Genomic DNA, 26,907 nt, shown 5'->3' with positions numbered 1-26,907 from the left:
GCGAGCCAAAGCACAGCGGCCACATGAGAGCGAGTGACGAGGCTGGGGTTCGACGTAGCCGTGGGCGGGCATGGATGTCTGCCGTGGACACGAGAGCAGATGCTTCACGCACATGCTTGGTTTTTAACATTCTCCAACTGAGGTTGAGCACACGAATGCTGTTTGCCTGTTCGTCGGTCTGTAACGTGGAGTGACGATAACACTTGCGGTATAAAGTTGTGTTGCTGTGTAAGGCATTTACTCTGCAGGAATCCGATCACGTTTGCTCAAAACTTACCGATTTTAAAAACCAGCATTTCAAGGTTCAGCCTTGTCGGCGAAGGCGACGAAGTCACGCCTCATTCGTTCTCCTCTCACCTCCCGACGATGTCACGATGCGCGATGCCGCCTTGTTGCGCTCCTCTGTAGGCGGCATTGTTTTCTCTGAGAACGAACGGTGTGGTGTTGGAGTGCGTTGCACGCGCACAATCGACATTCCTAAATTTTTCTTTTCTTTCCTCACGTTTACGATCGACGGGGCGGGGGGGTGTGCGGGGTGCATACAGGGCATTGAGCGGCACCTGGTGCGCAAGTCTGAGGGCGGCCTCACCTACATTGGCGAGTGGAAGAACGGCCACCTGGAGAAGAAGATGGGCCACCTGACGTGCTTTGCGGGCGGCATGTTCGCGCTGGGCGCCGACGGCTCGCCGGGCGACAAGGCAGGCCACTTCCTGGAGCTGGGCGCCAAGATAGCGCACACGTGCCACGAGTCGTACGCTCGCACGGGTGAGTCGTCGTCGCTACCGCCGTCGTAGAGCGAGACTGGATGTGAAAAGAGCTTGTCTGGCTTCGTAGCTTGGTGGGCCTTACCTGGTAAAAAATTAATAACAGATTGGGTGTAACGTACGGATGCGTCAGCCTCTGGGTGTTTGATGGTAACCAGGCCTTCTACTACTCTCTCAACAACACATCAGAATCCGAATATTTATACTGCAGGAATTCGATGAGCTATGAAGCCCTTTTGTCCAGTAAGGGCAGGTCAGGACGTTACAACAACAACAAAAAGGTATTCATACTCTTTGGTTTTTTCGGTAAAGTCACGTAGAATTATAGGAAAGGTAAGCAAATTGTGAAGGAAACATATTTTATTTTACCAGGTAAGGTCCACTGAACTGTATAGCTCTTTTTCATAAGCGACCTGGCCACAAACGTGGAAATTTATAGCAGCCAAATACTCTCTAAATTTCGAGGCTTATTTTATTTTTCATTGCTTCCCCTTGGGCCTACAAGAAAGAAGTGGTTTGGTGGCTGCCCCCTGCTTAGCCACATCCCTCTCACTTGTCTCACTGCACCTGCTCCTATGTGCAGTGTGAGTGTTTGCACCGCAATAAAAATAAATCTATAAAAACTACATCGGTGAACTTGAACGTTCCCAGTATTGATCTCCGAGCCACCCGTTCAACTCTTATGAATTGACTTTTCATTTTAATTGCATCCACATTATAAACAACAAATCGGCAGTCCTGAATTGCGTGATGTCTCTGTGTCCTTTTCTACTTTTTAAGGGGCAAAAGGTTCGGGGAGGTCACTCGGAATAGTTTGGAGGCGAGCAATAGCTCTTCCTGTCTTTCTCTCTCGAGAGAGAGAATCCACGGCCTTTACGGGGTGGCTCGGTGGCATTTTTACTGCCACTTTCAGATCATGTGTGGGGGGCTTTGGGGGTGGGGGGGGTCTCCAATGAAGGGGGGTGGGGGCCCTGTGTTTATCGATTATCTTTTATTTTGTTTCTGGTTTTGAAGCCGTGGTGTTGCAGCAGTGCGGAGGCTCCTGTTGGCTCTCGTTTAAATCTGCGCCCGCGTCGTTATTTTGTGACTCACTTGCCGAGCCGTGGTGGCGAGATGTTAACTCCCTCGCCTGGTATACAGGAGGTCAGGGTTTTAATCCTGACCCTCACCGCCTGCTATACTTTTGGAGTTTGTGTGTTGTCTCCCCCCCCCCCCCCCCCCCCCCCCCCGTGGTGTCGTGGATCTTTCTCCAGGTACCTTCGGTTTATCCCCTCCACATTTTAGAATAAACGTCGAGCGTTGAGAGTATTTGGCCGCTATAAATTTCCACACGATGGCAAGCCCACTTCGTTGGCGCTATCATTTGCTATAGCCAGGTCGTTCCTGAAAAAGAGCTACGCAGCTCGGTGTGGCCCTTACCTGGTAAAATAAAACACGGTTCGTGGTTTTCGTTTTGACTCGTATTTATTTGCCGTTTGCTCTCCGCCACCTCCAGCTCTGAAGCTCGGACCGGAGGCGTTCAAATTCGACGGCGGTGCAGAGGCGGTGGCTGTGCGCCAGAACGAGAAGTACTACATCCTGCGGCCCGAGGTTCTGGAGACGTACTGGTACATGTGGAGGTTCACGCACGACCCCAAGTACCGCCAGTGGGGCTGGGAGGCAGCGCAGGTATGTGGTCCGAATCGCCGCATCGTATTGTTATTGTTGTTTGTCGTTTCTTTACAGCTGATTTTTGTGTTTAGTTGTCGTCCTCCCCCCGCCCCCCCCACCGTCCTTCCGGTTAGCGTTTTTGGCTACGGAGAAATATCAGCAACAGATGGGATATGATGATTTCCAACAGTGAAAGACTGCTGTCGGAAGTTCGTGGGTGGGAGAAAGAGAGAGAGAGAGCGAGAGCCCTGATTTAGCGAGCGGGCGATCGGCGTCTTCTCGAGGTGTGTGTGCGCGAAGTGCCCAGAAGTGCTTTAAGAGACAAACCTTACTGATTGGCTGTGTCGGGTGGTGGCGGAGTTTGACGACACATTTATATATTTACGCCATCTAACCCAAAAAACCTCTTATGGATGATATCGGTCGCGAAAGCCTACGTGTTCAACTACTTTAAGAGCTTGCGCAACTTTTCAGCGGTCTTATCAAACCTCCCCTTTTCCCGCTTGCTTGCCCCATTCCGAAGCGTGCGCGTGTCAAGATCGAGCGCGCTTCCCTTTGCATGCAGTGCGCACACCCTGTAACGCTGAGAGGGTACCAGTGGGGTTATTTTTTCATTTTTAACTGTTTATGTTACGTTGCCAATCATCGCACAGGTCCTTAATTATCATCGAGTCTGATGGGTTTTAATCAGGATGCACGCATCATCTAGAGCAGCGCGCGCATGCACACGTGCGCGTACCCGGTTACGTCTCCTGGCGGAGCCTCCTTACGCGTGCGTATGTGGTATGTGCGCGTGTACGTGCACGAAACGGCAAATGGGGAGCGTAATATGTAATTTTTGCGCAATTTAGCTCTCTTGATGAGCTTCCTCCATCCCGATGCGTCCATTCGAGTGGGCCAAACGTAAATTGCATTCGGCATTTAGCATCTGCTGTTGATTACGTCCGGGCATAACGTCGGTTCCCGCCGAGTCCGGGTTTGCTTCGTGGTCGCGGGAAATGCGGCCACGGGTGTGACGGAGGCATGCGACACCGCATTTTCACGAAGATAGAGGCCGCCCAGAGCTGCACAAATGCACTGGTCGCAACCGCTGTCGCCGAAGAATTACGAACAACGTGAAAATGAGGTCACGCTCATTACACACTAAGTGCTCGCCACAAATAAACCACAGCTGCTCTCTGAGCTCGTCAAAGAGCATAAACCGTCACGCGAACTCCGGTAATCCTCGCAGCAGCAGCAGCGGATTTTGTCTGGCCGTCGAACAAAGACGGTCGCCGTGGCGCACCGCTTTCAGGTGCACTTCCACGGCCGTCTGGAACGCGCTCTTCCTTCCGATATTAGGAAGCCACTGCAGCTATGGACTTTAAAATTATCTAGATTGACCACTCATTTCTTGAGAACTGCTTTCTGTGTTTAGTTTGTCCTCCTTCCTCCGCACCTCCGATTAGCACGGTTGGCTACCTATTGTGGCGAAAGAAGTTCAAATTATATACATCCGTACAACATTCTGCCCGTTCGCGAGGCTCTAAATGATTCACAGCGTGCCCGGTCCCGTATGCAATCGTATAATCCCACTTCGGCAGCTGTGCGTCGTGGGCGTTGCGGTGTTGGTGGGGGGCGGTGCTGGCGGTGCTGGCGGTGATTCAATCTTTGTAAATTTTATTTTTGGACCCGTGCCACCAAGCCCCCACCACAGTTGGCGTCGTTTTTTAAAATCATCTCGCGATGCATTAACGGCGTGCGTGCATACGTACAGCTCTCCCCTTTTCCACGTGCCAGGCAGATGGTATTGCCAGGGTGATTGATTGGAGGGTTAATAAGCATTGGCAGTCTAGTAAAGACACGATGAAGCCAATGAGCTGTAAGAATTCGGGAGTGATAAACCGAGCCAGTAAAAGTCTCCGCAGGCACCAACTTTTTTTTTTTACAAGATGTAAATCTTGTTTTTAACAATAACTGTTGACAACGCGGACATATTTACTCTTTCTGTTGTTCCATGACTTATTTTTTATTCTTGTTGATTCCTGTCCACTGATAACATGCACTATATCGCTACTATTATTATTGTTAAGGACACGTCAGCAGCCCCAGATTCCTAACGGCCGTGGTGAAGTATAGGTTTCACTGCGCAGGTTTACAAGCCGGTCCTCCACGATGTATCACAGACTGGTGCGCTATTGCCCGCGGGCATATGTATGGTACGCGGTTTTCTCTGCATACTTTCAATCTCTTGCCATTCGTAAATAGTTTCGTTCCACCCTTCGCAGAACAAAGAATCGTCCGGAAGGATAAAACAGATTTAATATTGTCGCGATACACGAAATATCGTGTCACCACGCACGCACGCGACACCATTCCACTGGCAGCCCAGCGCGTTATTTTCCACGCTGTGATCGCAACAACTCTGAACGTTGCAATGGAAGGATAGCCCCGGCGTGAGTCTCGCTGGAGGCTGTGTCTGCGCTCCACCCGCGATGGAGCGGGGCGGGGGGCCACCGATGGCCGGGTAGCGCACCGCAGCCGCCCGCCAGACCGAGACGGTGGCGTTGGGGGGGAGGGGACGTGGGCGTTGAGCCAAACCGACCACTGCCGTTTTTTTCCCCCTCCTTGGCGTGGCTCCTACGCGGCCAGCTGGGCACAGCCGACATGCCCGCGCGGCTCCGTTTCACCCGCAGAGTTCCACTTGTGATTGTGAACTGCGAGCTTGTACAAGAGGGACGCGCACAGGCATCGCGGACAGATTGTGGGACAGTTGAACCGTGTTTTCCAGAAACGTTCGGGATGAGAAGGGAACTCGTGCGAACCCGTACCAGAGATTTTTGGAATAGGTCATAATACAATGATGTGCACACTTGGACAGCGATCACGGGAAAGACCAATGATACGGTGGGCATTAATTATAATTGACGGGTGAGTGGGTCACCAACGCAACGAGCGCTGGCAGAAGACAGGGAAATGGAAAGAGAACCTGCACCGCTGCCAGTCCACTGGCAGGATGATGGGCACAAGACGAGCCCATTGTTGACACAGATGCTAAATTGCTCGTTGTATCTTTAAAGCCAGCTTTGGCAGTGCCCTCGCTCACCACGTAACTAAACTATTTTTACTTCACCAGGTAAGGCCCACTGAGCTATATACCTCAAGGAACCTGGCCACAAATTAAAGCTCAAGGAAGTGACTCACCAAGTGGAAATTTATAGCCGCCAAATAATCTAAACGCACATTGATTCTGTGGAGGGAAAAATCGGAGAACCCAGAGAAAAATCTACGCGACCACAGTGCAAGGACATGCAAACTCCAAATATACAACAGGCGTCAGGGTCGGGATTAAACCCACGACCTCCTGCATACCAGGCGAGGTAGTTAACATCTCGCCACCGCGGTGCCCACATGGCCACCACGACCGTGCGCACAGAGGCTGGTCCTCGGAATGATGGACAAACATCACATTCGTGTCCGCGGTAGTAGTAGTAGAATGATGATGGTGATCATTGTCAGGCCTTTGTCAATTCACTGCTAGATGAAGGTCGTGGGAGTTGTTTGACCACACTTCACCGTACTGGTTAGTGCGGATTGGTGAAAGGGGAGGGGTGTGCCAAGGAGCGGTTTAGCGATCGCTCACCACTTGTTACGCGTGCCGGGGAATTCTAATTTGGGTCTCCTTGCTCTACCCACGGTGTCATAAAAAATAATAATTCAGCTATTTGTCCGCACGTGTCTCCAGTGAGCATTCGTGGTCAATCTGTTGGCCCCTCAAGAGTTTTTGTTTGCTGGGGTCACGTCCTCTCTAAAACAAAGCTGCATTTTTGTTTATTTGCCGATTTTAAGTACCATGATAAAGGTTTTTTGGGGGGTTAGATTGCGTGAATATCAATGTGTCGTTAAACCCGCCACCACCCGACGCAGCCAATTAGTAAGGTTTGTCACGTAAACAAAACGTGCCAATTAAGTTATTACTTTAGAATAGCCGGTGTGTTGGGAGAGGAAGCTTCATCAGGCGATAGCAGGAATTGTGAAGAAGTCCTCCTGTTTCGGTCTTAACGACACATTAATATATACGCGATCTAACCCAAAAATAAAACCCTTTATAACGGATAATATTGATCGCGAAAGCCTACTGCTACTTCGTGTTAAACTGATTTAGAGTACATTGCTTATCCATGTATTCCCGTGTGTGTCCGTTGAGTCGTGAACAGAAAAACATCGGTAGAGAACAAGTGAGCAGTCGTAGTACGATTGTCGCCCTGGTGGGTTATATTTTCTTATTCTGTGTGCGCAAGAGAGTGTGTGAGCAACCTCCCCCCGCCCATGCTCTTACTTTTGCTACGCTCGTTTACCCCGTGGGAATGCCTCGCCCGGGTCTCGTGTACTCTCTTTCAAGGAGGGTGCTAGAGGAGGGGGAGGGGTTGGCGATGATTGCTGTGTGCTGTAATCCCAGTCTTTAGAAGGAAACAAAAAAAATATCAATCATAGAGTCACTTCTATCACCTCGTGTCTTCGTAAGTTCTGGTCTCCGCTGGGCCCCTCTTTAGAGTCGCTGCGTGCGTAGCCTCTGCTGATGCTCCGCTTCCTCGTGTCCCCCACCCCACGGCAGGCCATCGAGCAGCACTGCAAGGTGTCGGGAGGCTACTCGGGGGTCAAGGACGTGTACTCGGGGTCGCCCATGCACGACGACGTCCAGCAGAGCTTCTTCCTGGCCGAGACCCTCAAGTGAGTTGCGAGCGCGGCCACTGGCGCCTGCCTGCGGTGGCGAGATGTTAACCCTTTCCCGGTCCGATGACGTAAGGAGGTAGTGTACGTCATCGGTTTTTCTTCAGATTCCGTTACGATGATGTACGTGCGTGTGTACGTCATCGGAACGGAACTGAAAGAAAAACTTTAATAAAATAACTTTATCAATGCCGCGGCTATCGAGTTCAGTGGGCCTTACCTGGTAAAAAATTAAGTTTAGATGAGTACGATCTGATATGTGGGTGCTCGCACCTCTTCCACGACGTCTGGTCAGCGTGATCAATGTGGATCCCAAACACCCGCTGCAGAGCTTCCTCTGGTGGAAAGGCACCTTCCACCTGCGGGGGGTGTGTGCGGGCAGTTGCAGGGCTGCGCCTTTGTACGTGTGTATGCACGATGAATTTCTTTCACACCGTACGTAGCCAACCGCGCTAATCGGAGGCACGGTGGGGGGGGGCAAGAAACTCGACACATAAAGCAGTTCCAAAGGAATTCATTTTCAGTATAGATTTTGTCGCTTCCTAATATCGGAAGGAAGGGCGTTCCAGACGGCCGCAGAAGCGCATCTGCAAGCGCGCGATGCGAGTGACCGTCTTTGTTCGATTAAATAGTTAATCACAGTCTCCACTGCTGACCTTGCCGCCAGGGGTGGCACCGCTATGTGACGTCGGCGGGTTGGTGGGGGGCAGCGTCGTAGCGTGGTTGGAAGGGGCCCTGGTGTGGGGGGTGAAAGCCACCCCCCACAACCGCCCCCGTCCAATTTAACCCCTCTAGATAGCCCCAGCATCCCAGCCCCTTCAGCCTGTTGCAGGCCCCGCTTCGATCGCCGTCGCCCGCGCGGTCCCGGTGACGGTGGCGTCGTGTTCGGCAGGTACCTCTACCTGCTGTTCTCCGAGGATGACCTGCTGCCGCTGGATCACTGGGTGCTGAACACCGAGGCTCACCCGCTCCCCGTGCTGCACCCCCCCAACGCCACGGCGGGCGCCACCGCCCCGCACCGCGCCGCAGCGCCCGTGCTGTGAGCGCCGTGCCGTGAACCGCCGCTACCCCCCCCCCCCCCACCTTCGACCCGTGCGGCGGCCAGCTCTCCGAGGATTGGACAGGAACACGAGGGCCTGGTTCTCGCCGGCCTGGGCCTCCCAACCCTATCCCCCCCCCACCACCGACCCCTCCCACCCCCCCCCCACCACCACCACGATGAGTCCACGCGACTCCCCAAGCGACGAGGAGAGAGCGAGAGACAATGAGAGGAACGCGCCGGACCGCGACGTCGTGTGGATTTAAACGGCGGGCCAAGCGGCACGCAAAGCGAATTACGATGTTTTGTGTTTCCTTCCCCCCCCCCCCCTCTTTAGAGTTTGCGTTAGATTTTGGGGATGGTGGTGGTGGGCTTGGGGGGGGGTGGTGATGGTTATTTCCTGTCTCATGTCTGTCCGGCGATTGTGGGTTAACGAGAAGGGTGGGGGCGGGGGGCACGTTTTTCGTGGCGTTTACTGCAGCGGGCAGTGCGTGCCGCTGCTGCCTGCCATCGTACACACACACACAGGCAGATTGACCTCCATGCCACATACACACACACACACCCCTTTCGTTTTTCTCTCCCCGTGTACAGTTTATTAGGGATTATGGTATTAATGCACTCAACATTGCACACACACGGACCGTAGAGGTCTTAATCTTTCAAAGGATAAATAACCTCTTTGTCAGTTATTAATGAAATTAAAATGTAGAGTGACATTGTCGAAAACATTGGAAGTTCGTTAAGCTCTGTGTACAGTACTTGAGCGGAGTATTACAGTGTAGTGGTGTACTTAACGCTTGAGTATATTAAGCATTTTGGATTCGTGTGGAATGGACTGGTTGTGTGTCTGTGTGTGCGTGGTGAGGCCTGCGCACATGTCTGCAGGTTCAAATGCCTCAATATTGGCATCAAGCAAAACCCACGTTGAAAATATATCGAAGTCAACTTTGTCCTTGATATTTTTTTGTTGATGATGATGATTATTATCATTGATGATGAGCGGGACCAGCACGAGAACCTCACTTGTGATTCTAAACACCCGTCCACTTACCTCCCGTAATGAAACGGTGACACGGCGGGAGACACGTTCACAACCACGGCCCCTTGGAATTTCTGCTACTTCCGTGCAAAAAATCGACGGGCCAAAAACAAACGGCGAGTAATTCACTTAAACGTCTGTGGCCTGGTTATTACGGTGACTTTTTTTGTTTGCCTGGCCTCTCGCCCGCGAGCGAGTGAGCGAGCGCCGTGCTCGGCTCGCACGCCGAAATCCACACCAGGATGGAACGTCGTCATCGTCGTCGTCGTCAGGAAGTCAAGCCAACAGCGCGGCCACTGCGCAACGCGTTTCCCTTAGTAACGGGACATCGTTGAGATTTTTTTTTTTTACACCGTTACTGTAAAAGACTAAATGTCGATGCCCGTCATACCGGTTGCAAAGTGTCAAACGTATCGGGACGTTACTTCTTTATACTTTTCTTCCGCTCCGCGTTGACGACATTCCTCGCGAAGAAAAATAAATCCCCGTCGAAATCAAAAACGGCATGGGAACAAATGCCGGGCGTTCGTGATCCCTCGCAGCGGCATAATAATCCAAGGACACGATTAAAAAAACGTCGCTTCGTTTTTTTTCCTTTTCCTCCTTTTCGTTCTTAACCTCAGTGGAGGGGTGTGGTGGGGACTTTGGGCCAACGCTCAGACAAGCGGGACATGTCGTGGGAGAAGAGTTGTGACTTACCTTGCCGTTGAGCCCCGGCTTGCTCCAGCCCGGCTAATCGTTGCCTGCCAAGCGATACGAGAAAGGGTCGAACGGTTGCTGCTTTGTAAACGTGAAAACGTGCCTCTCTTAACCTGGCGTATCGTCAAGCGGAGGGAGGTGGGGGGGGGCGTGGACCCTCTGTATTGTTGCAATGCGGTGCAACGCTCGCGGTTGTGTGCTCTACGGGCAGAATAGGGCGTCGTCGTAAGTTGAAGGCTTGTGTGCGCGGAAATTGACGACGTTTGGCGGGGAACGGGGTGAGCGTACAAAGCGAAACCCTTGTGCCGGTGCAGTGGCCCACATTCGGTCCGGTTTCAGCAGCAGCAGCAGCAGCTGCCCAGCGGAGCTAAAACGGCAGGCAAGGAGCTTGCAGTTCGCACAACCCTCTCCGTGTAAGAAGATTTTTTTAGTTTTACTACTACTACATTACACACACGATAACTTCACATTCTCTTATGGTGCCAGCCGCTCAAGCCCCGGATATTGACGGCGTCAATCTCCTCATTTCCCTTTTATCGCTGCGTACACGTGCAAGACAATGTGAACTTTAATAACGTCGATTGCAAGAGATTGGACTCTGGTTGACGGGTATCAGCCGTCGGTGTTCTTTCCAATCAAATGTTGTTTTAACGCGGACGCTGTTGCGGGATAAGAGACGCGTCTTGTCGTCGCCGCCGCCGCCGCCGCTGCTGCTCGTTAGTTTCGTGAGTTGGGAAGTCTTCCCGTTCAGCACGCAGTTGTTGGGAGGTCGTCGTTTTGCCTTTTTAGTCACGCGGTTGGTTCAAGCGCCAATCGCGTGGGTTTTGTTGTTTCTACTTGGCGGGCTCGAAGGCAGATTGAGGGGACTGTGTGCGTCTCAAGTTCTGTCTTTCATACGACACGTGTTGTGGCCTCTCCTCCCTTTCCCCGTCACCCCGCCAAGCTATTCTTGCTGTACACTGCGTTGTTTTCCCACGTGTGCGATAATCACCTTCGGGAGTCGCTGCTCCTGGTGGGTTCTGGCCTCGTGCCATGTTGTGCTCCTAAAACAAATTTGTTTTCTATTAAAAATCCCAGGAGAATGTTAAATCTCCGATATTTCCGTAATATTATTTGCAGATATTTTCGCTTCAAATAATGGGGGTGGGGGGGAATTTAAAACATATTTCTAATGTAATTGGGGCATTTTTACACAATCCGTACGTTACGTTCTAGCCTTTTCTCAACGTGGAATTCCATATTTTTACTTTTCGAAATGTGCGTTTAAAAAAAAAAAGAGTGAATTGCGTGTACACTTGAGCAATGGGAAAGGGCCTCGCGTTCTGCCAGCAAAAACACATTTCAAAACCCATTTGCTGTAGTTATTTGCCGCAAACAGCAGAGCCGCCACCGCCTCGTGTGATTGGGTGACGCCACAGGGTCCAAATCTGACCCCGGTGGTAAAGCCAGTCCCTCTATTCTCTAAATGCTTTCCGCCAAAGTGACAGCGTTGGTCCGGTGATGAGAATTGAGCTCCCAGCCTCTCGCTCAGCCGCGCCCGTTGCGTGTTCCCTGGCGCTGATGAGAATTGTTTCTGTGCAGGGGTTACCAACACCGATGTGTTGTCCCTAACGTGCACGGGATTTTTTTTTCTTTTTTTTTACCTCGTGGAGTGCAAAGACGGCTGGGATGGCGGACGGAGGGAGCGACATTTGGAAGGAACACCACTCCCGGTCCTCTGGCGCGTTACGCTGTGAAAATAAATAAATAAACATAACCCCGCGGTGCCACGTGCTGACCCCTTTCAATGATGGCGAGCCCAGATTTTGCGGAGCGTGTTTGATGGTCTGGGGGGGGGGGACAGTGTGGAATCACGTGACGCAACCGCGGGGGGTGTGGGGGGGGTCAGCTTACGCGCGTGCGCGTGCATTGGGACGCTTGCGATTTTGATCCATTTACAGGAGCAAAAATGAAATATCAAATAAAAGACACGCTGCGATGAAACACGTCGCCCACGTTAAAGCATAATAATTAAGAAACATTACATGAACGCTCACGTCTTTTTTTTTATCACCACCAATTAATGAACTGTCCGCATCAAAGAGGGTTGGGGGGGGGTAGTGACGGCATTGCCTGACCGCTCAGCGCCCCGGGATGTCGTGCACGAGCGGAGCGATGACACTGGAGGTTGGGGGGGGGGGTCTTTTAATGATCAGCGCGAAATCCAATTTGGGGTGCAATGGGTGCTGCTTTTAAATCGGCACCATTTCGTTAGCGGGCGTGGGGTGGTGGTGGTGACTCCACGTGTTTTTTGCGGTAGTCTGTAGCACAAATGCTGTTTACTTTTCACTCTGTTGTGTTGTCATGCTGACCATCATCTCCCCCCCCCCCAACCCACTCCCCAAGAAATAATAACGGGATCGATGGAACGAATGACGGAGGGAAAAATCCTGACTGGGATTCGAACTTATAACCTGATCATCGGGAAACCTTTGTTGGTTTACAGCCTAAACTATCATGACCATCGTGTATAAATGTACGCAATGTACTGCAAGCACTGCATATTTAACAGATACTCAATGATTGTCCGTATGCTGTGGCTAGTAGTGAATCTCGCGAGGCTACAGTGGTAATTGTGTGTCTGTATATGATGCGTGGTGGAGCCAGTTCTTGCAATATCAGTTCTCTCATTTTGTGCCCTTTAAAAAAAAAATAACAATCACCGACCCCTTTAATTTATCATATTGTTAGCTGGAGCTGTACAAGATGAACATTGCAATTTGTATAAACACGTTGGTGTCGGCGATTTCGTTAGCTTGTTTATTGATTATGTTTATGGTTTTTCTCAATGTAGGAAATTGTAGTCTCGATTATAATTAGTTTTTTTTTTGTTCTCTTTTGATGCTCGTAATTGTTTTTTTTTCACCCCACTCGTGTCTTGGGGTGATTTACAAAGATGTGTTTCGTCTAAAAAAAAAACATGCTGTGTATGAGATTGTCTTTTTTTTGTAACGACACCGTCGTCCAAACAGTACAGGTCGTCGATGATGTTTATTTTGTTGTTTGTCGTCGTTTAACGTTTCATTGACCCCCCCCCCCGCCCTCCACTTCATTGCAGCAATGAAGTAAAATGAAGGGGGGTCGGTGGGAGCGTTGACTTCGCAAAAAAAACCAACACAAAACGCCCTATGCCCCGGTTGTTTCATTGTGATTTTTGTTGTTTTACAAATCTGATCTTCGTTAAATCTTAACTTCGTTGTTTGACCCCCCCCTCCCTCCCCCGCTTGTGAAATTCGTGGTGGGGTCTCTGTACAAGATTCCCAGATGGTCGGGGTGGAAGGGGCGGCGGCGAGGGGGGGGGGTTAGTGAATTAATTTCTATGTGCAACACGTGTGGTACGAAGTCGTGTTTTATGAAATTCAAATCCATTCGCTGCTGTTCCTCGCACAGGCTTATTTCTCATTTCCCGTGGACGTGACATTGAGTGGAGCCCCCGTTTTGTATTTTTTCCTGCGCGCTGTGTCATTTCGTTTCCAATGCTTTGAACGATTGGCTCCCGCCTTCCATATAAATATTCTCAATGCGCCCGTTGGGGCGGGGGTGGGAGGGAGATCGCTTAAGAAGGACGCGGCGGCAACTGCAGGCATCCGCGCGGATGGTTACACGCGGCGGCGGAAACCTGTGACCGTGAGCTCACCTGGTAGATCCACCAACTCTCAGTCCTTGCAGCCTCTCAACTCACCTCCCCTCTTGCCCACCCCCCCCCCCCTCAAAAAAAAACCCCATTTCCCACAGCAGCCAATCTTCTCAATTCTCCGGTACAAATCGATCCTTCGATACGCACGCCATCAATTGACGTATGAATTTGGGTGAAACGCATCATTCGCGGGGCGCCGATTGATCGGCGCGCGTGGGTAAAGCTCGCCTCTGGGGAACACGAGGAAGGTGGAGTTTTGAGAACGGCTGTTGTGCGATTTTTTTTGCGTGAAATTCATTTCCCCGAGCCTGCAGCAGCCACCGCTGGGTTAGCCCAGATAGAGATTGCAAGCTTACAATGAGCACTTTTATTTTGTGTAAATTGCGTCAAACCAGGCATTAACGGTGAGCCGGCATACGCTCTTTTCAGTTTGAAACCTGCAATTAGATTTCTGGGCTCTGCTGCAAAATGCAAAAAGTGAACATGCTGGCTTGTAGCGTTGACAGGGCCTTCGTTCTTGGAATGCGGTCCCCTCCTCCTCCTCGTGTTCCTTACCACGCTTGTTGTGACCCAAGTCCTGGTAGTCCTCTACTTACGATGGAGATGCGTTACAACGACCCCCATCGTAAGTCAAAAATATCGTAAGTCGGACCATCGTAACTGGGGGACTGTCTGCACTGTAGTTTCAATTTCAAGGATGTCAAAGCGTGTGCACACCTGACCTGGGTAAAAATACCTCCGCGGACAGCATCGTTACCCCACAACAGGACTCATCCCACACCTCTGGCTGCCTTCATAGCAGGCTCTCGGCCAATCTCGATGCGTTTTGCGGTTTGTACCGCGTGATGTTCGGCATGACGTCAGACGTTTCGTACCACGTTTTGAGAGCTTGTTAAGGAGCTGGATTGAGCAGCGTCATTATCGGGCATTGGTGGTGGCTGCTGTTGGTGTCTTTTTTTCTTCCCTGGGGTTTGAAACCGATTGCCATATCAAGTAGCGCGCGGTACGGACCCGAAAACACATCGGGACAGCTGGTTACAGGCACAACTGCGAAAACCCTACGCCCTACCGAGTGCTACTTCAGCCATCGTGTCCACAACGTGTCACCGGCTCTCGGCACACTCGGCATCCCGGACACGCCGTCGGTGGTCTAAACTTGGAAGTAAATGAGGTGCCCTATCGGGACACATCTCACTTCAAAGAGGGGCCCGGCCCGGCCGTGGTGCTGCCGTGTGGACGCGAAAGCCGCGGCGAGTCTTCGGTGGGAATAATTGGCCACGCAGACCAAATTCCCTGCGCACGTGTTTGATCATGTTTGATGAACAATGTATTTGTGCCCCCCCCCCCAACCTCCCCTCCTCCCACCTCCTCCAGTATCGCACGGAAGATGACCGAGGGCGCCTTGCCCCGCTCGGCATTATTGTGGCGGAGGAGGGGGGGAGTTGGTTAACCACCGCGGGCCCGTCCATGCGTAATGCCGCAACATTTGCATTCGAGATGGCGTGGGTGGGTGGGGGGGGTATAAATGCTTGTCGGACGGCTGTGCGAGGCAGGGGAGCTCACCCAGGTAATCTCCAGGGGTTGTGCAAGTGAAGAAGGCTCGCTCGGGCAGGACGGCTTGACAAGAACCCATATTCTTAGGTTTTTTCGGTAAAGTCACGTAGGTAAAACATCAAAATTAATAAAATAAAAATCACGACGTTTCGGAGGCAACACAAGTCTCCGTCATCAGGTGGGACCGCCACAGCCAGATTAGCTGCAGCTCCGAAACGCCGTGATTTTTATTTTATTTTTTATTAATTTTGATGTTTTACCTACGTGACTTTACCGAAAAAACCTAAGAATATGAATCCTTGCAGTCACGAAAGCTTCAAATCTAGAATTGACATGAACCGTTCGCGTTCGAGCCCCCCCCCCCCCCTTCAACGTCACGGCGGCGTGCATGCAGCATTCCCATTGAAAGCCCTTCTTTGAATGCGCATTGGGGACAGCGCGCACGGGGAGTGCACGTGGGTCTACGTGGCGACCACGTGCTCGTCCCCCGGGGGGGTTGGCGGCGGTTGTAGTGGTTGTGATAGTGGCAGTGGTGCCGGGTTGTCCCTAGGGGTCCCGTGGGCCATCGAGCTCTGCGTGACCTTTCCGCTCGGTCACGCGTGTCGCTCCGCTCTCTGTAGCTGTGAATTTTGCCTAACGGAGCGACACGCAAGACGAATGGAAACATGGGACACGAATGGCTGTGCGTGTCTATATCTCCTGGTGTGTGTGTTCTTGTATGTGTGGTTCTATGTCTCTATCCAAGTTGTGTTTGGGTCTCATATATCTGTGTGTGGGTATGTTCCTCTGTCTCCTGGTGTGTGTGTGTGTCTCCTTATGTGTGCGCGTGTGTGTTTTGAAATGTCTATCTCCTGGTCTCTGTCTCATATCTGTGTGTGGACATTATCTCTCTCCTGGGATGCGCTTGTGTGTGTGTCTGTGCGGAGCGGTTTGCGCGGTGTGGCGCGCTGCGCTACGAACCCGGCGGCCCGAGTTCGCATCCCGCTCACGCAAAGATCAGTGACGATTATCTGAACCGGTCATGGGCCTTCCCTAGGTCGACTCGGCCTCAAATTAGTACCTAGTGTGTAAACATCGCCACTTGGGGGGGTGAGGGGGGACAAAAGGCGGCCGGGCGTGGTGCTGTGCCACCCACCCCCTCGTGTGCCGTGTCAGCCTTCATAGGTGCTCGCTCACAGCACTTGCCCCAACAGTATGTTAAGGCTATACGGGGGATCTTTGTCTTTGTTGTCTCTCAACACCGCAACTACCACCAACCCAACCCTATGTTAGCGCTATCACAGAGTCCATTTTGCCACGGTGCACTTTCTGTGTTGTTCGTGCCGTTAAGGAGCACGTCTTAGGAGAAGTTGAGAAAGAAAAAGAGGAAAAATCTTTTAACGAAATGTCACGCTATTGCGTCCAGCCCGGTGGAACCCCCCGCTATGAGATTAAGTATAAATAATATATATGGCAGCAGTAGTCGCGGCCTCATTTTATTTTAGCCACGTGTTCGTTTCGATACGCAGACAAAATTCCGATCGCCCGCCCGCCCGCCTCGACGTATTATTGGGCTTGCACTAAATTCCGTGGAGCGAATGGTGGGGAGAGGTTTCGCTTGTCTTTGTCATTAATTTTAATTGCCGTGCGTTCTGCTTGAGTCATTCGCCATACTACGTCCGTGATATGTGATGTGTATGAGGGTTTGGAAGAAGAAAAACAACCTGATCACGTTTTGAAATAGTTTTTTTTTTTGTGACAAGGTATGTGTCATGTACATAACTGTATATCATGTGAATAATAAATTTCTTTGTATAAAGGGATTGCAGTTACCGGTGTAGATTTGGCACGTGTGTGTGTGCGTATTGCGCAATGTTTTTTTTCTCTTGATTATTTTTGTGTCCATTTCCGTAATATCATAAGTCCACGCGTGTCCTCAATATCCTCTTCCGTTGGACAGATGTTCCACGAACAAGCTCACGTCAACGGAAGCTAACCAAACATATCCTGACTCTTTTGTTATGGCCGGGACAGTCCCTGGTGATTTCGGAACGACTTGTCCCAGCCTCTCCAAAGCATTTGTGAAAAATCAGGAATGTGTCGCTCGCTTTGAATTGTCCGACTTCTGCGTTCGACTCGCGGGCAATACTAATTTAAATTCTTGGTTCTTTCGGTAAAGTCACGTAAATGGAGAACCAAAAATCAAAAATAAAAGCAAAAAACCCACGACGTTTCGATCGCAACACTCCGCCTGATGAAGACCGCTTGTGTTGCGATCAAAACGTCGTGGGTTTTTTGCTTTTATTTTCTATTTACGTGACTTTACCGAAATAACTCAGAATATGAATTCCTGCAGTCACGAAAGTTTGAAGTCTAAATTTTATAATAATTGAAATTCATGAATCGTTCTCAGGGCGCTATGCATTGAAAAAGTTAACCAAGTCGTGGGTGCGATTCTTTGTCGATGGGTACGTGTGGTCTATGGGCAGTTGGTGGGGCTAGCGGCCGAGTGAGTGGGTGGGGGCTAGCGGCCGAGTGGGCGGGGCTAGCGGCCGAGTGGGTGGGGCTAGCTGCTGGGTGGGCGGGGCTATCAGCCAAGTGGGCGGGGCTAGATGCTGAGTAGGATAAGGCTGTTGGAAGTGGGCGGGGCTGAACGCTCTTCGTGTCCCGGTGTGAACATCCCAGGAATTGGTCGGCATTAACTGAAACGCACTGAGTGGTATGCCTACGATAATCACCCAGGGATGTCCTTAACGCTCGTGACGTCACTCCACATCGACCAGCCCCCCCTCATTAATATTCATGAGCGGGTGACGTCCTCCAAATGGACACCCCCCCCGGCCCTCATTAATAATCATGAGCGCGTGACGTCGCTCAACATCGAACAGCCTACCTCATTAATAATCATGAGCAGGTGACGTCCTACAAATGGACACCCCACCCCCCCCCATTAGCTACTATAATGAGCCAAAAATGTCTGTGTGCAACGCTCGTGACGTCACACCACGTCGACCAGCCCCCCTCATTAATAATCATGAGCACGTGACATCCTCCAATTGGACACCCCCCCCCCTCATTAATAATCATCAGCAGGTGACGTCACTCCACATGGAGCACCCTCCCCCTCATTGACGTCACTCCACATCGAACAACCGCCCTCATTAATAATCATGACGGTGACTTTACCGTAAGAACCAAAGAGTATGAATCGCTGCAGTCACGAAAGCTTTAAGTCAAGATTTATTCATGAGCAGGTTACGTCCTCCATATGGACACCCCCCCCCCTCCATTAATAATAATTAGCGGGTGACGTCACTCCACATGGGGGGCTGAGGCGCCTCCTCCCCCCTCCTCAACATCAACTGATAACCCTCGCTACAAAGGAACAGAGGTGGGACGAAGTCATTGTTATGCAAGTCCAAGTCGAGTCGCAAGTCATCAAATTCATGACTCGAGTCTGACTCGAGTCCAAGTCACATGACTCGAGTCCACATCTCATAGGTGGGACAAAGTCATTGTTATGCAAGTCCAAGTCGAGTCGCAAGTCATCAAATTCATGACTCGAGTCTGACTCGAGTCCAAGTCACATGACTCGAGTCCACATCTCATAGGTGGGACAAAGTCATTGTTATGCAAGTCCAAGTCGAGTCGCAAGTCATCAAATTCATGACTCGAGTCTGACTCGAGTCCAAGTCACATGACTCGAGTCCACACCTCTGCAAAGGAAGAACCCTCACGTCACGTGATCTCCGTTGGATGTGGACACGGGCTTCCTGCACGACACTGCGAGCCAGAGCCAAGGGGCCGTCCATAAATGACGTGACGCGATTTTGGATGATTTTTTACCCCCCCCCCTCATCACGCGGCGTCACAAAACAGTCAGACCCCCCCTCAAATATGACGTCACAAAGCTCTGCCCCCCCCCCCCAAAACCATATTTCCATTTTGAAAATAAAACATGCTTCAAATCGCTTTAAACTATTGTCATTGTAGTGCGTTTTTAATGTGGCGCTGCACTCTGATGTTGTAGGAGAAAACATTTATTAAAAAGTATTTTTAATTAAGCAGAACGTGTTATCTATATTTATTTAAAGTTGCACATTTTGATGTGACGTCACATTTCTCAAACCCCCCCCCTCCCCTCGTCACACATCGTCACAAATATCTGACCCCCCCCCCTAGGTGCGTGACGTCATTCATGGACGGCCCCCAAAGGGCGAGTCACGAGACCAGGTTTCGCGTTCGAACGCACCACGTGGCCTGCGCGTTGGGACGCACCACGTGGCCACGCTCCGCGGTTGACGCGCGCGACGGCGCCGCGTCGAATGGGACGTTGGTGACCTCTGTTGGCGCTCCACGTGACGTGTGCAGCTCATCTGAAACATCCACTGCTTGAACGAATGCCTTGGGGGCCGTCCATAAATGACGTCACGCACCTGGGGGGAAGGGGGGTCAGACATTTGTGACGATGTGTGACGAGGGAGGGGGGGTTTGAGAAATGTGACGTCACATCATTAAAATGCGCAACTTTTAATAATTATAGCCAACACGTTCTAATTTATTAAATATACTTTTTAATAAATGTTTTCTCCTACAACATCAGAGTGCAACGCCACATTAAAAACGCACTACAATGACAATAGTTTAAAGCGATTTGAAGCATGTTTTTTTGGGAGGGGGGGGCAGAGCTTTGTGACGATATTCGAGGGGGGTCTGACTTTTTGTGATGCCGTGTGACGAGGGGGGGGGGGGTCAAAAATCGTCCAAAATCGCGTGACGTCATTTATGGACGGCCCCTTGGGCCCCCGCTCTGTTGCGGTCGTGGGCCGTTATTTGACCAGAATTTATTGACCGCGCTGGCGGGCGTGAATTGACAAGAAGATGGGAATGTATAAGTATGGTAACAACTGGCGCTTCACATTCAGACAGTGGTGGACTGCTGTTCTGGGAATTACTCTGTTTTCATTTCACCAGGCGAGACCGACTGAGCTGTACAACTCTTTTTCAGAAGCGACCTGGCCACAAATGATAGCTCAACAAAGTGGTCTATCACGTTCAAATTCATAGCAGCCAAATACTCTGAGCGCACGTTTCTAAATGCGGAGGGGAAAAAAACAGGACCCAGAGAAAAATCCACGGGGAGAAAATGCAAACTCCAAATATACAGCAGGCGTCGGGGTCGTATGTGCGTGGCATCTATCTCACCTTGCTTTGTCCGTAACCTGTTTATATGGTGATCGGAATATTTGGTGGAATAACGTAGTACTAAATTTCGATTTAAAGCTTTCGTGACTGCAGGGATTCATCTCCTTGGTTCTGTCGGTAAATTCACGTAGAATTGAAATAATGAAATAATAAAAATTCAACATAATAAAATAAAATGATATTATATTATAATAAAACATAATAAAATAAAATTATATTATGTTATTTTATTATGTTTTATTTTTATTATTTCAATTCTACGTGACTTTACCGAAAGAACCAAGAAAACGTAGCACTAGTGATAGGCATCCCTCGAACTCTCAAATAATTCAAGGCGGCCGTTTGCCTTGCCGGTCCCCATAAGGCATGGTGCTCGCGAACAGCACTTGTCCCGACAGACTGTATGGCTATATGGGGTGTCTTTGTGTGTGTGTGTGTGGGCGAGTGAATGCGTGGGTGAGTGAGTGGGTGAGTGAATGGGTGGGTGAGTGAATGCGTGGATGAGTGAATAAGTGGGTCAGTGCATGAGTGAGTGGGCGAGTGAATGCGTGGGTGAGTGAATGAGTGGGTGAGTTAATGGGTGGGTGAGTGAATGCGTGGATGAGTGAATAAGTGGGTCAGTGCGTGAGTGAATAAGTGGGTCAGTGCGTGGGTGAGTAAATGAGTGGACGAGTAAATGCGTGGATGAGTGAATAAGTGGGTCAGTGCGTGGGTGAGTGAATGAGTGGGTGCGTGAATGTGTGGGTGAGTGAATGCGTGGTTGAGTGAATAAGTGGGTCAGTACGTGGGTGAGTGAATGCGTGGGTGAGTGAATAAGTGGGTCAGTGCGTGGTGAGTGAATGAGTGGGCGAGTGAATGCGTGGGCGAGTGAATGAGTGGGCGAGTGAATGAGTGGGCGAGTGAATGAGTGAATGAGTGGGCGAGTGAATGAGTGGGCGAGTGAATGAGTGGGCGAGTGAATGAGTGGGCGAGTGAATGAGTGGGTGAGCGAATGAGTGGGCGAGCGAATGCGTGGGCGAATGAATGAGTGGGCGAGTGAATGAGTGGGCGAGTGAATGCGTGAGCGAGCTAATGCGTGGGCGAGCGAATGAGTGGGCGAGTGAATGCGTGGTCGAATGAATGAGTGGGCGAGTGAATGCGTGGGCGAGTGAATGCGTGGGCGAGTGAATGAGTGGGCGAGTGAATGAGTGAATGAGTGGGTGAGTGAATGAGTGGGCGAGTGAATGAGTGGGCGAGTGAATGAGTGAATGAGTGGGCGGGTGAATGAGTGAATGAGTGGGCGAGTGAATGAGTGGGCGAGTGAATGAGTGAGCGAGCTAATGCGTGGGCGAGCGAATGAGTGGGCGAGTGAATGCGTGGGCGAATGAATGAGTGGGCGAGTGAATGAGTGGGCGAGTGAATGCGTGAGCGAGCTAATGCGTGGGCGAGTGAATGAGTGGGCGAGTGAATGAGTGGGCGAGTGAATGAGTGGGCGAGTGAATGCGTGGGCGAGTGAATGCGTGGGTGAGTGAATGCGTGGGTGAGTGAATGAGTGAATGAGTGCGTGAATGAATGAGTGGGCGAGTGAATGCGTGGTCGAGTGAATGAGTGGGCGAGTGAATGAGTGGGCGAGTGAATGAGTGAATGAGTGGGTCAGTGAATGAGTGGGTGAGTTAATGCGTGGGCGAGTGAATGCGTGGGTGAGTGAATGAGTGGGCGAGTGAACGAGTGGGCGAGTGAATTAGTGAATGAGTGGGCGAGTGAATGAGTGAATGAGTGGGTGAGTGAATGCGTGGGTGAGTGAATGCGTGGGCGAGTGAATGCGTGGGTGAGTGAATGAGTGGGCGAGTGAATGAGTGAATGAGTGGGCGAGTGAATGAGTGAATGAGTGGGTGAGTGAATGCGTGGGTGAGTGAATGAGTGAATGAGTGGGCGAGTGAATGAGTGAATGAGTGGGTGAGTGAATGCGTGGGCGAGTGAATGCGTGGGTGAGTGAATGAGTGAATGAGTGGGCGAGTGAATGAGTGAATGAGTGGGTGAGTGAATGCGTGGGTGAGTGAATGCGTGGGCGAGTGAATGCGTGGGTGAGTGAATGAGTGGGCGAGTGAATGAGTGAATGAGTGGGCGAGTGAATGAGTGAATGAGTGGGTGAGTGAATGCGTGGGTGAGTGAATGAGTGAATGAGTGGGCGAGTGAATGAGTGAATGAGTGGGTGAGTGAATGCGTGAGTGCGTGGATGGCTTGTTCGAGCAGCCGCACGTCCCTCCGCCCGTTGACCTTTGACCTGCCGACTTCCGTTCCGAAACAAATTTTAACCAGTGCGAGTCACCTCCCCCTCTCTCGCTCTCTGCGATCTATCCAGGTCGAGCGACTCGCCGTCGATGTGCATTTTGACGTGACCGCAAATAACGATCGTTCTTCCCCCGCGTAATGGGTGAGAGTGGTGTCAGCCACGGAGCCGAGACTCACAACACACACCAGCACACATTTAAAGCTGTGAAGAGAGAATCGTGTAAGCATTTACACTATGAGACCTCCTTTACCAGTGGCAAAATATAGTAGTAGGTTTTTACCCTTTAAACTGGTACAAAACTTACCCCGAGCTCTCAATACTTTGATAGTGCACTGTTTTTGAGTTGTACGCCTTTTGGCGTCATCTGGTCCAACACCAATGGAGACTAGGCTCTAAGGAAAGCTGTCTCGGGTGTGGACCAATCAACTTCAAGGACAGTGCATATCATTACCATTATCAGAGTTGTTTCTTTTTGTTTGCATTTTGACTGCTTGTGTTGCGGTTATTGCAAACATGATGCCTTGTATAAAGGTGTCAGTTTTGTATCAGTTGAAAGGGTCAAAACCTACTACTAGAGAATCGTGTGTTTAGCACGTAGGCTTTCACAAGTGACGACGTCACATCGATCCCTCCATTTAAGAACGAAACGGGGAGGATTTCTCCACAAAATCTGGCAGTCGCCTGATGATGCTGGTTGTAATTAATGGCGAAACGTCGTACAACTCGGATTGTGAATGTTGTGGATTTACTCTCCAACACACCGGAGTGCTGAATTAGTAACGAATTGGCACGTTCTGTTTACGGGTGGTGGCGGGTTTAACGACGCATTTATGTTTACGTGAGCTGTCCCCAAAACAACTGTATTATGGAGATAATCGTGTTTGTTGTTGTTGTTTGTGTGTTTCACGGCAAATGTAATTCCACCGACGTCGAGAACAACATGATACACATTCAAAGTGATACACATTCAAAGTGATACACACACACACCTACACACACACACACCTACACACATACACCTACACACCTACCCACACAACAACAACCGCCATTCGCCACTAAGTGGCGGTGACGTCACCACGACGCTTGTGCCAGGCCATGTGCACCTTGAGGCCACGTGAAGTGTCGAACGCCCGCTGGCAGGAGGTCACAGGGCAGACCCAGTTTCTTTAGCCACCCGGCGCTCCGCTCGTTGTTGTGAGCGTCGCTCCTCCGCCCTCCGTTGTTGTTGGAGGGCGACTGCCTCCAACTGCCCAGTAGCGTCCTTCACGAGCCTCCTCCACAGAGGCCGATTTTGACACCGCTGGTACCAGTCATCGGCAAGTCCACTCAGCTCCACGTCCTCCTGTACCACATCACTCCATCTCCTTTCTAGCCCGTGCCGTGCCCGTCTAGCCCCCTCGTTCCAGCCACCCACACACACACACCTACACACACACACCTACACACACACACCTACACACATACACCTACACACCTACACACACACACCTACACACACACATCGTTGTCAATCCACTGCTTGGTGAGGGTACCTCTCCACCGGGCCCGGTTGCAGCTTCAGAACTAGAATCAGAATCTGTATTTATACCGGAGGAATCCGATGAGCTATTAAGCTCTTTCACAGGTGTCCAGGAGGTCGCGGGTCATTACGTTAGCATGATTGCGTGGGTGTGGAGGCCATTGTAGCTGTAATGTGGGGGTCAGTACAGCTGTTATGTGGAGGCCAGTTTCGCCGTGAAGTGGTCAACAGTAACAGGGATGTACCGCCTCGGATAGCAAACTTTGTTTGGTAGAGGTGGGGCGGGAGGGGCCACTTGATGATGACGCTGAGCGTACGATCAGTAAGTGTCACCATACTTCACCATGCTAGTCCGTGTGGACTGCTGGAGGCAGTGAGTGCAGGCGTAGGAGCACAGTCGAGCAGTGGATGTTGCAGCAGTGCCCCTCTACCGTCCGCCGCGTAGCCCTGCAAGCAGCCCGTAGCAGCTGTTTAGCAATGTGGTCGTCCCATCGTAATAGTGTCCAGGCTCAAACCGGCTTAGCTTCCTAGATCTGTTGAATTCCTGTACGTTGTATTGTTTGTCGTTGTAACTTTCTGACCTGCCCCTCCTGAACATCTGTGAAAAAGAGCTTCATAGCTCATCGGATTTCTTCAGGATGAATACAGATTTTGATTGTGATTCATTTTTTTTGGCGAATTTATCATTGGATCTTCACGTTCATATCACGTATATATATAAATTGCATAGCCATTATTACGACTCATTGACGTGTGACATTAAGTCACCTGTGGGTGTCCCTGTTTTAATTAAAGCCTGGCACACTGTTATTTTTAATTCCACCAAAATACCATTAGCAACCCAGAGAGGGCACCTAAACGGAGTCCCGAGTGCACATTGATGATGCCGTTGTTGTTGATCTGGTGGTGGTAGTTGTTGATGTTGTTGTTGTTGATCTGGGAGTTGTTGTTGTTCTCGAGCGCCACTTGCAGGCTGGACGCGGCGCCGTCATTCTGCGCAGCCAATTTCTGATGTTGGCTCTTGGAGAAAGAATGAAAAATCCGTTTGGCATTGTACGGAGGGTGACCGCAACGCATTGTAAGTACATTTATAAATGCACAATGTTCATACATTGTGAGCTCTATTAAACAGTCGTGTCTTGCATTTTTTACTGAACTGGTTCAATGTATAAGGGGCCGTCCATAAATGACGTCACGCACCTGGGTGGGGGGGGGGGTCAGACATTTGTGACGATGTGAGACGACAGGGAGGGGGGGGGGAGTGAGAAATGTGACGTCACATCAAAATGCGCAACTTTTAATAAATATAGACAACACGTTCTACTTGATTAAATAGACTTTTTAATAAATGATTTCTCCTACAACATCAGAGTGCAGCACCACATTAAATACGCACTACAATGACAATAGTTTAAGGCGATTTGAAGCATGTTTTTTTTGGGGGGGGGGGCACAGCTTTGTGACGTCATATTTGAGGGGGGGTCTGACTTTTTGTGACGTCGTGTGACGAAGAGGGTGGGGGGTTGTCAAAAACAGACTGTTGGGGCAAGTCCTGTTAGCGAGCACCTATGAAGGCCGGCACGTGCACACGAGGAGGTGGGTGGCCAGCACCACGCCCGGCAGCCTTTGTCTCCCTAGCGGCGATGTTTACACACCGCACAAAGCACTCATTTGAGGCCGAGTCGACCTAGAGGAGGCCCATGACCGGTTTAAATAATCGTCACCGGTGTTGGCCGTGAGCGGGAATCGAACTCGGGTCGCCGGGTTTGTAGCGCCGCTCCCCACACACACAGACACACACAGTGACACCACGCGTAATCCAACACTGTACAGTGACACACACACACACAGTGACAGACACACAACACCACGCGTAATCCAATGCCGCCTTGCCTAGTTTACCTGAAGGTTGCGAGCACCTGCCGTTGGCTGCAGGGGGGGGTAGTGGAGAGAGATGTGAGGGCAGCGTGAGGTTCATGTCGAGTGAGAAGCGAGGCGTTATCACGGAGAGCCTGGACATTTACCGCGGGCCCCATTGAATGCCCCCCCCCCCTTCCCTACCGGGTTCCCCCCCCCACCCCCGATACAATAGAGGGACGCTACCGCTCGTAGTCTCCCCACGTGTGTGAGGCAGCCAGTCCACATCTCCTGCTCCACATCTATGGACCCAACGAGTATTGGAGACTGGGAGATTCATCTCCCACCCCCCCCACCTCCCCCCCCACCTCCCCCCCCCCCTACCTCCCCCCCCCCCGCATCCCCCCCCCACCTCCCCCCCACCTCCCCCCCCATCTCCCCCAACTTGTCACGTGGGCTGTGCCTTATCGAGGGCGTGATTTGTTGCAAGCAAACAAAGCAAAACAAGAGATGATAATTGTTTTTTTACCCTTTTATCTGGCAACAAAACTGACACCTTTTTTACGAGGAGTCATGATTGCATAGACCACAATACCTGCAGCCATAATGCAAACAAAACACATAACTCTGATTATGTATGCACTGTCCTTGAAGTTGATTGGTCCACACCCGAGACAGCTTTCTTTAGAGCCTAGTCTCACATGGTGTTGGACCAGATGACGCCAAAGGTGCCTTTTGTTGCAGGTATTGTGGTCTATGCAAACATGACTCCTTGTGAAAAAAAAGTGTCAGTTTTGTTGCCAGATAGAAGGGTAAAAAACCAATTATCACATTTTTTTACTGGCAAATGAGGTTCCAATGGTGTAAAGCAAAACAATTCAACAAAAACCCAAGATCAGTCGACAGCCCCCCCCACCCCATCCCTCCCTGCACGTGCG

General features: G+C 50.8%; 1 protein-coding gene across 1 annotated transcript in view; it reads left to right on the top strand.

The window, feature by feature from the left end:
- Nucleotides 1-16,936, top strand: part of LOC144733522 (mannosyl-oligosaccharide 1,2-alpha-mannosidase IA-like) — a 91,104-nt gene extending 74,168 nt beyond the window's left edge. Inside the window, exons 9-12 of the mRNA XM_078615454.1 lie at nucleotides 546-765; nucleotides 2,260-2,432; nucleotides 7,009-7,124; nucleotides 8,017-16,936. Coding sequence (XP_078471580.1) covers nucleotides 546-765; nucleotides 2,260-2,432; nucleotides 7,009-7,124; nucleotides 8,017-8,167 — 660 coding nt within the window. The 3' untranslated portion in view covers nucleotides 8,168-16,936. The remainder of the gene's footprint in view (nucleotides 1-545; nucleotides 766-2,259; nucleotides 2,433-7,008; nucleotides 7,125-8,016) is intronic.
- The last annotated feature ends 9,971 nt before the right edge of the window (nucleotides 16,937-26,907 follow it).

Source organism: Lampetra planeri, chromosome 47, assembly GCF_965212315.1.
Source record: "Lampetra planeri chromosome 47, kcLamPlan1.2.h2, whole genome shotgun sequence".
Classification (NCBI taxonomy): domain Eukaryota; kingdom Metazoa; phylum Chordata; class Hyperoartia; order Petromyzontiformes; family Petromyzontidae; genus Lampetra; species Lampetra planeri.
Note: the sequence above shows the minus strand (reverse complement) of the source record. Positions and strands in the feature narration are given on the sequence as shown.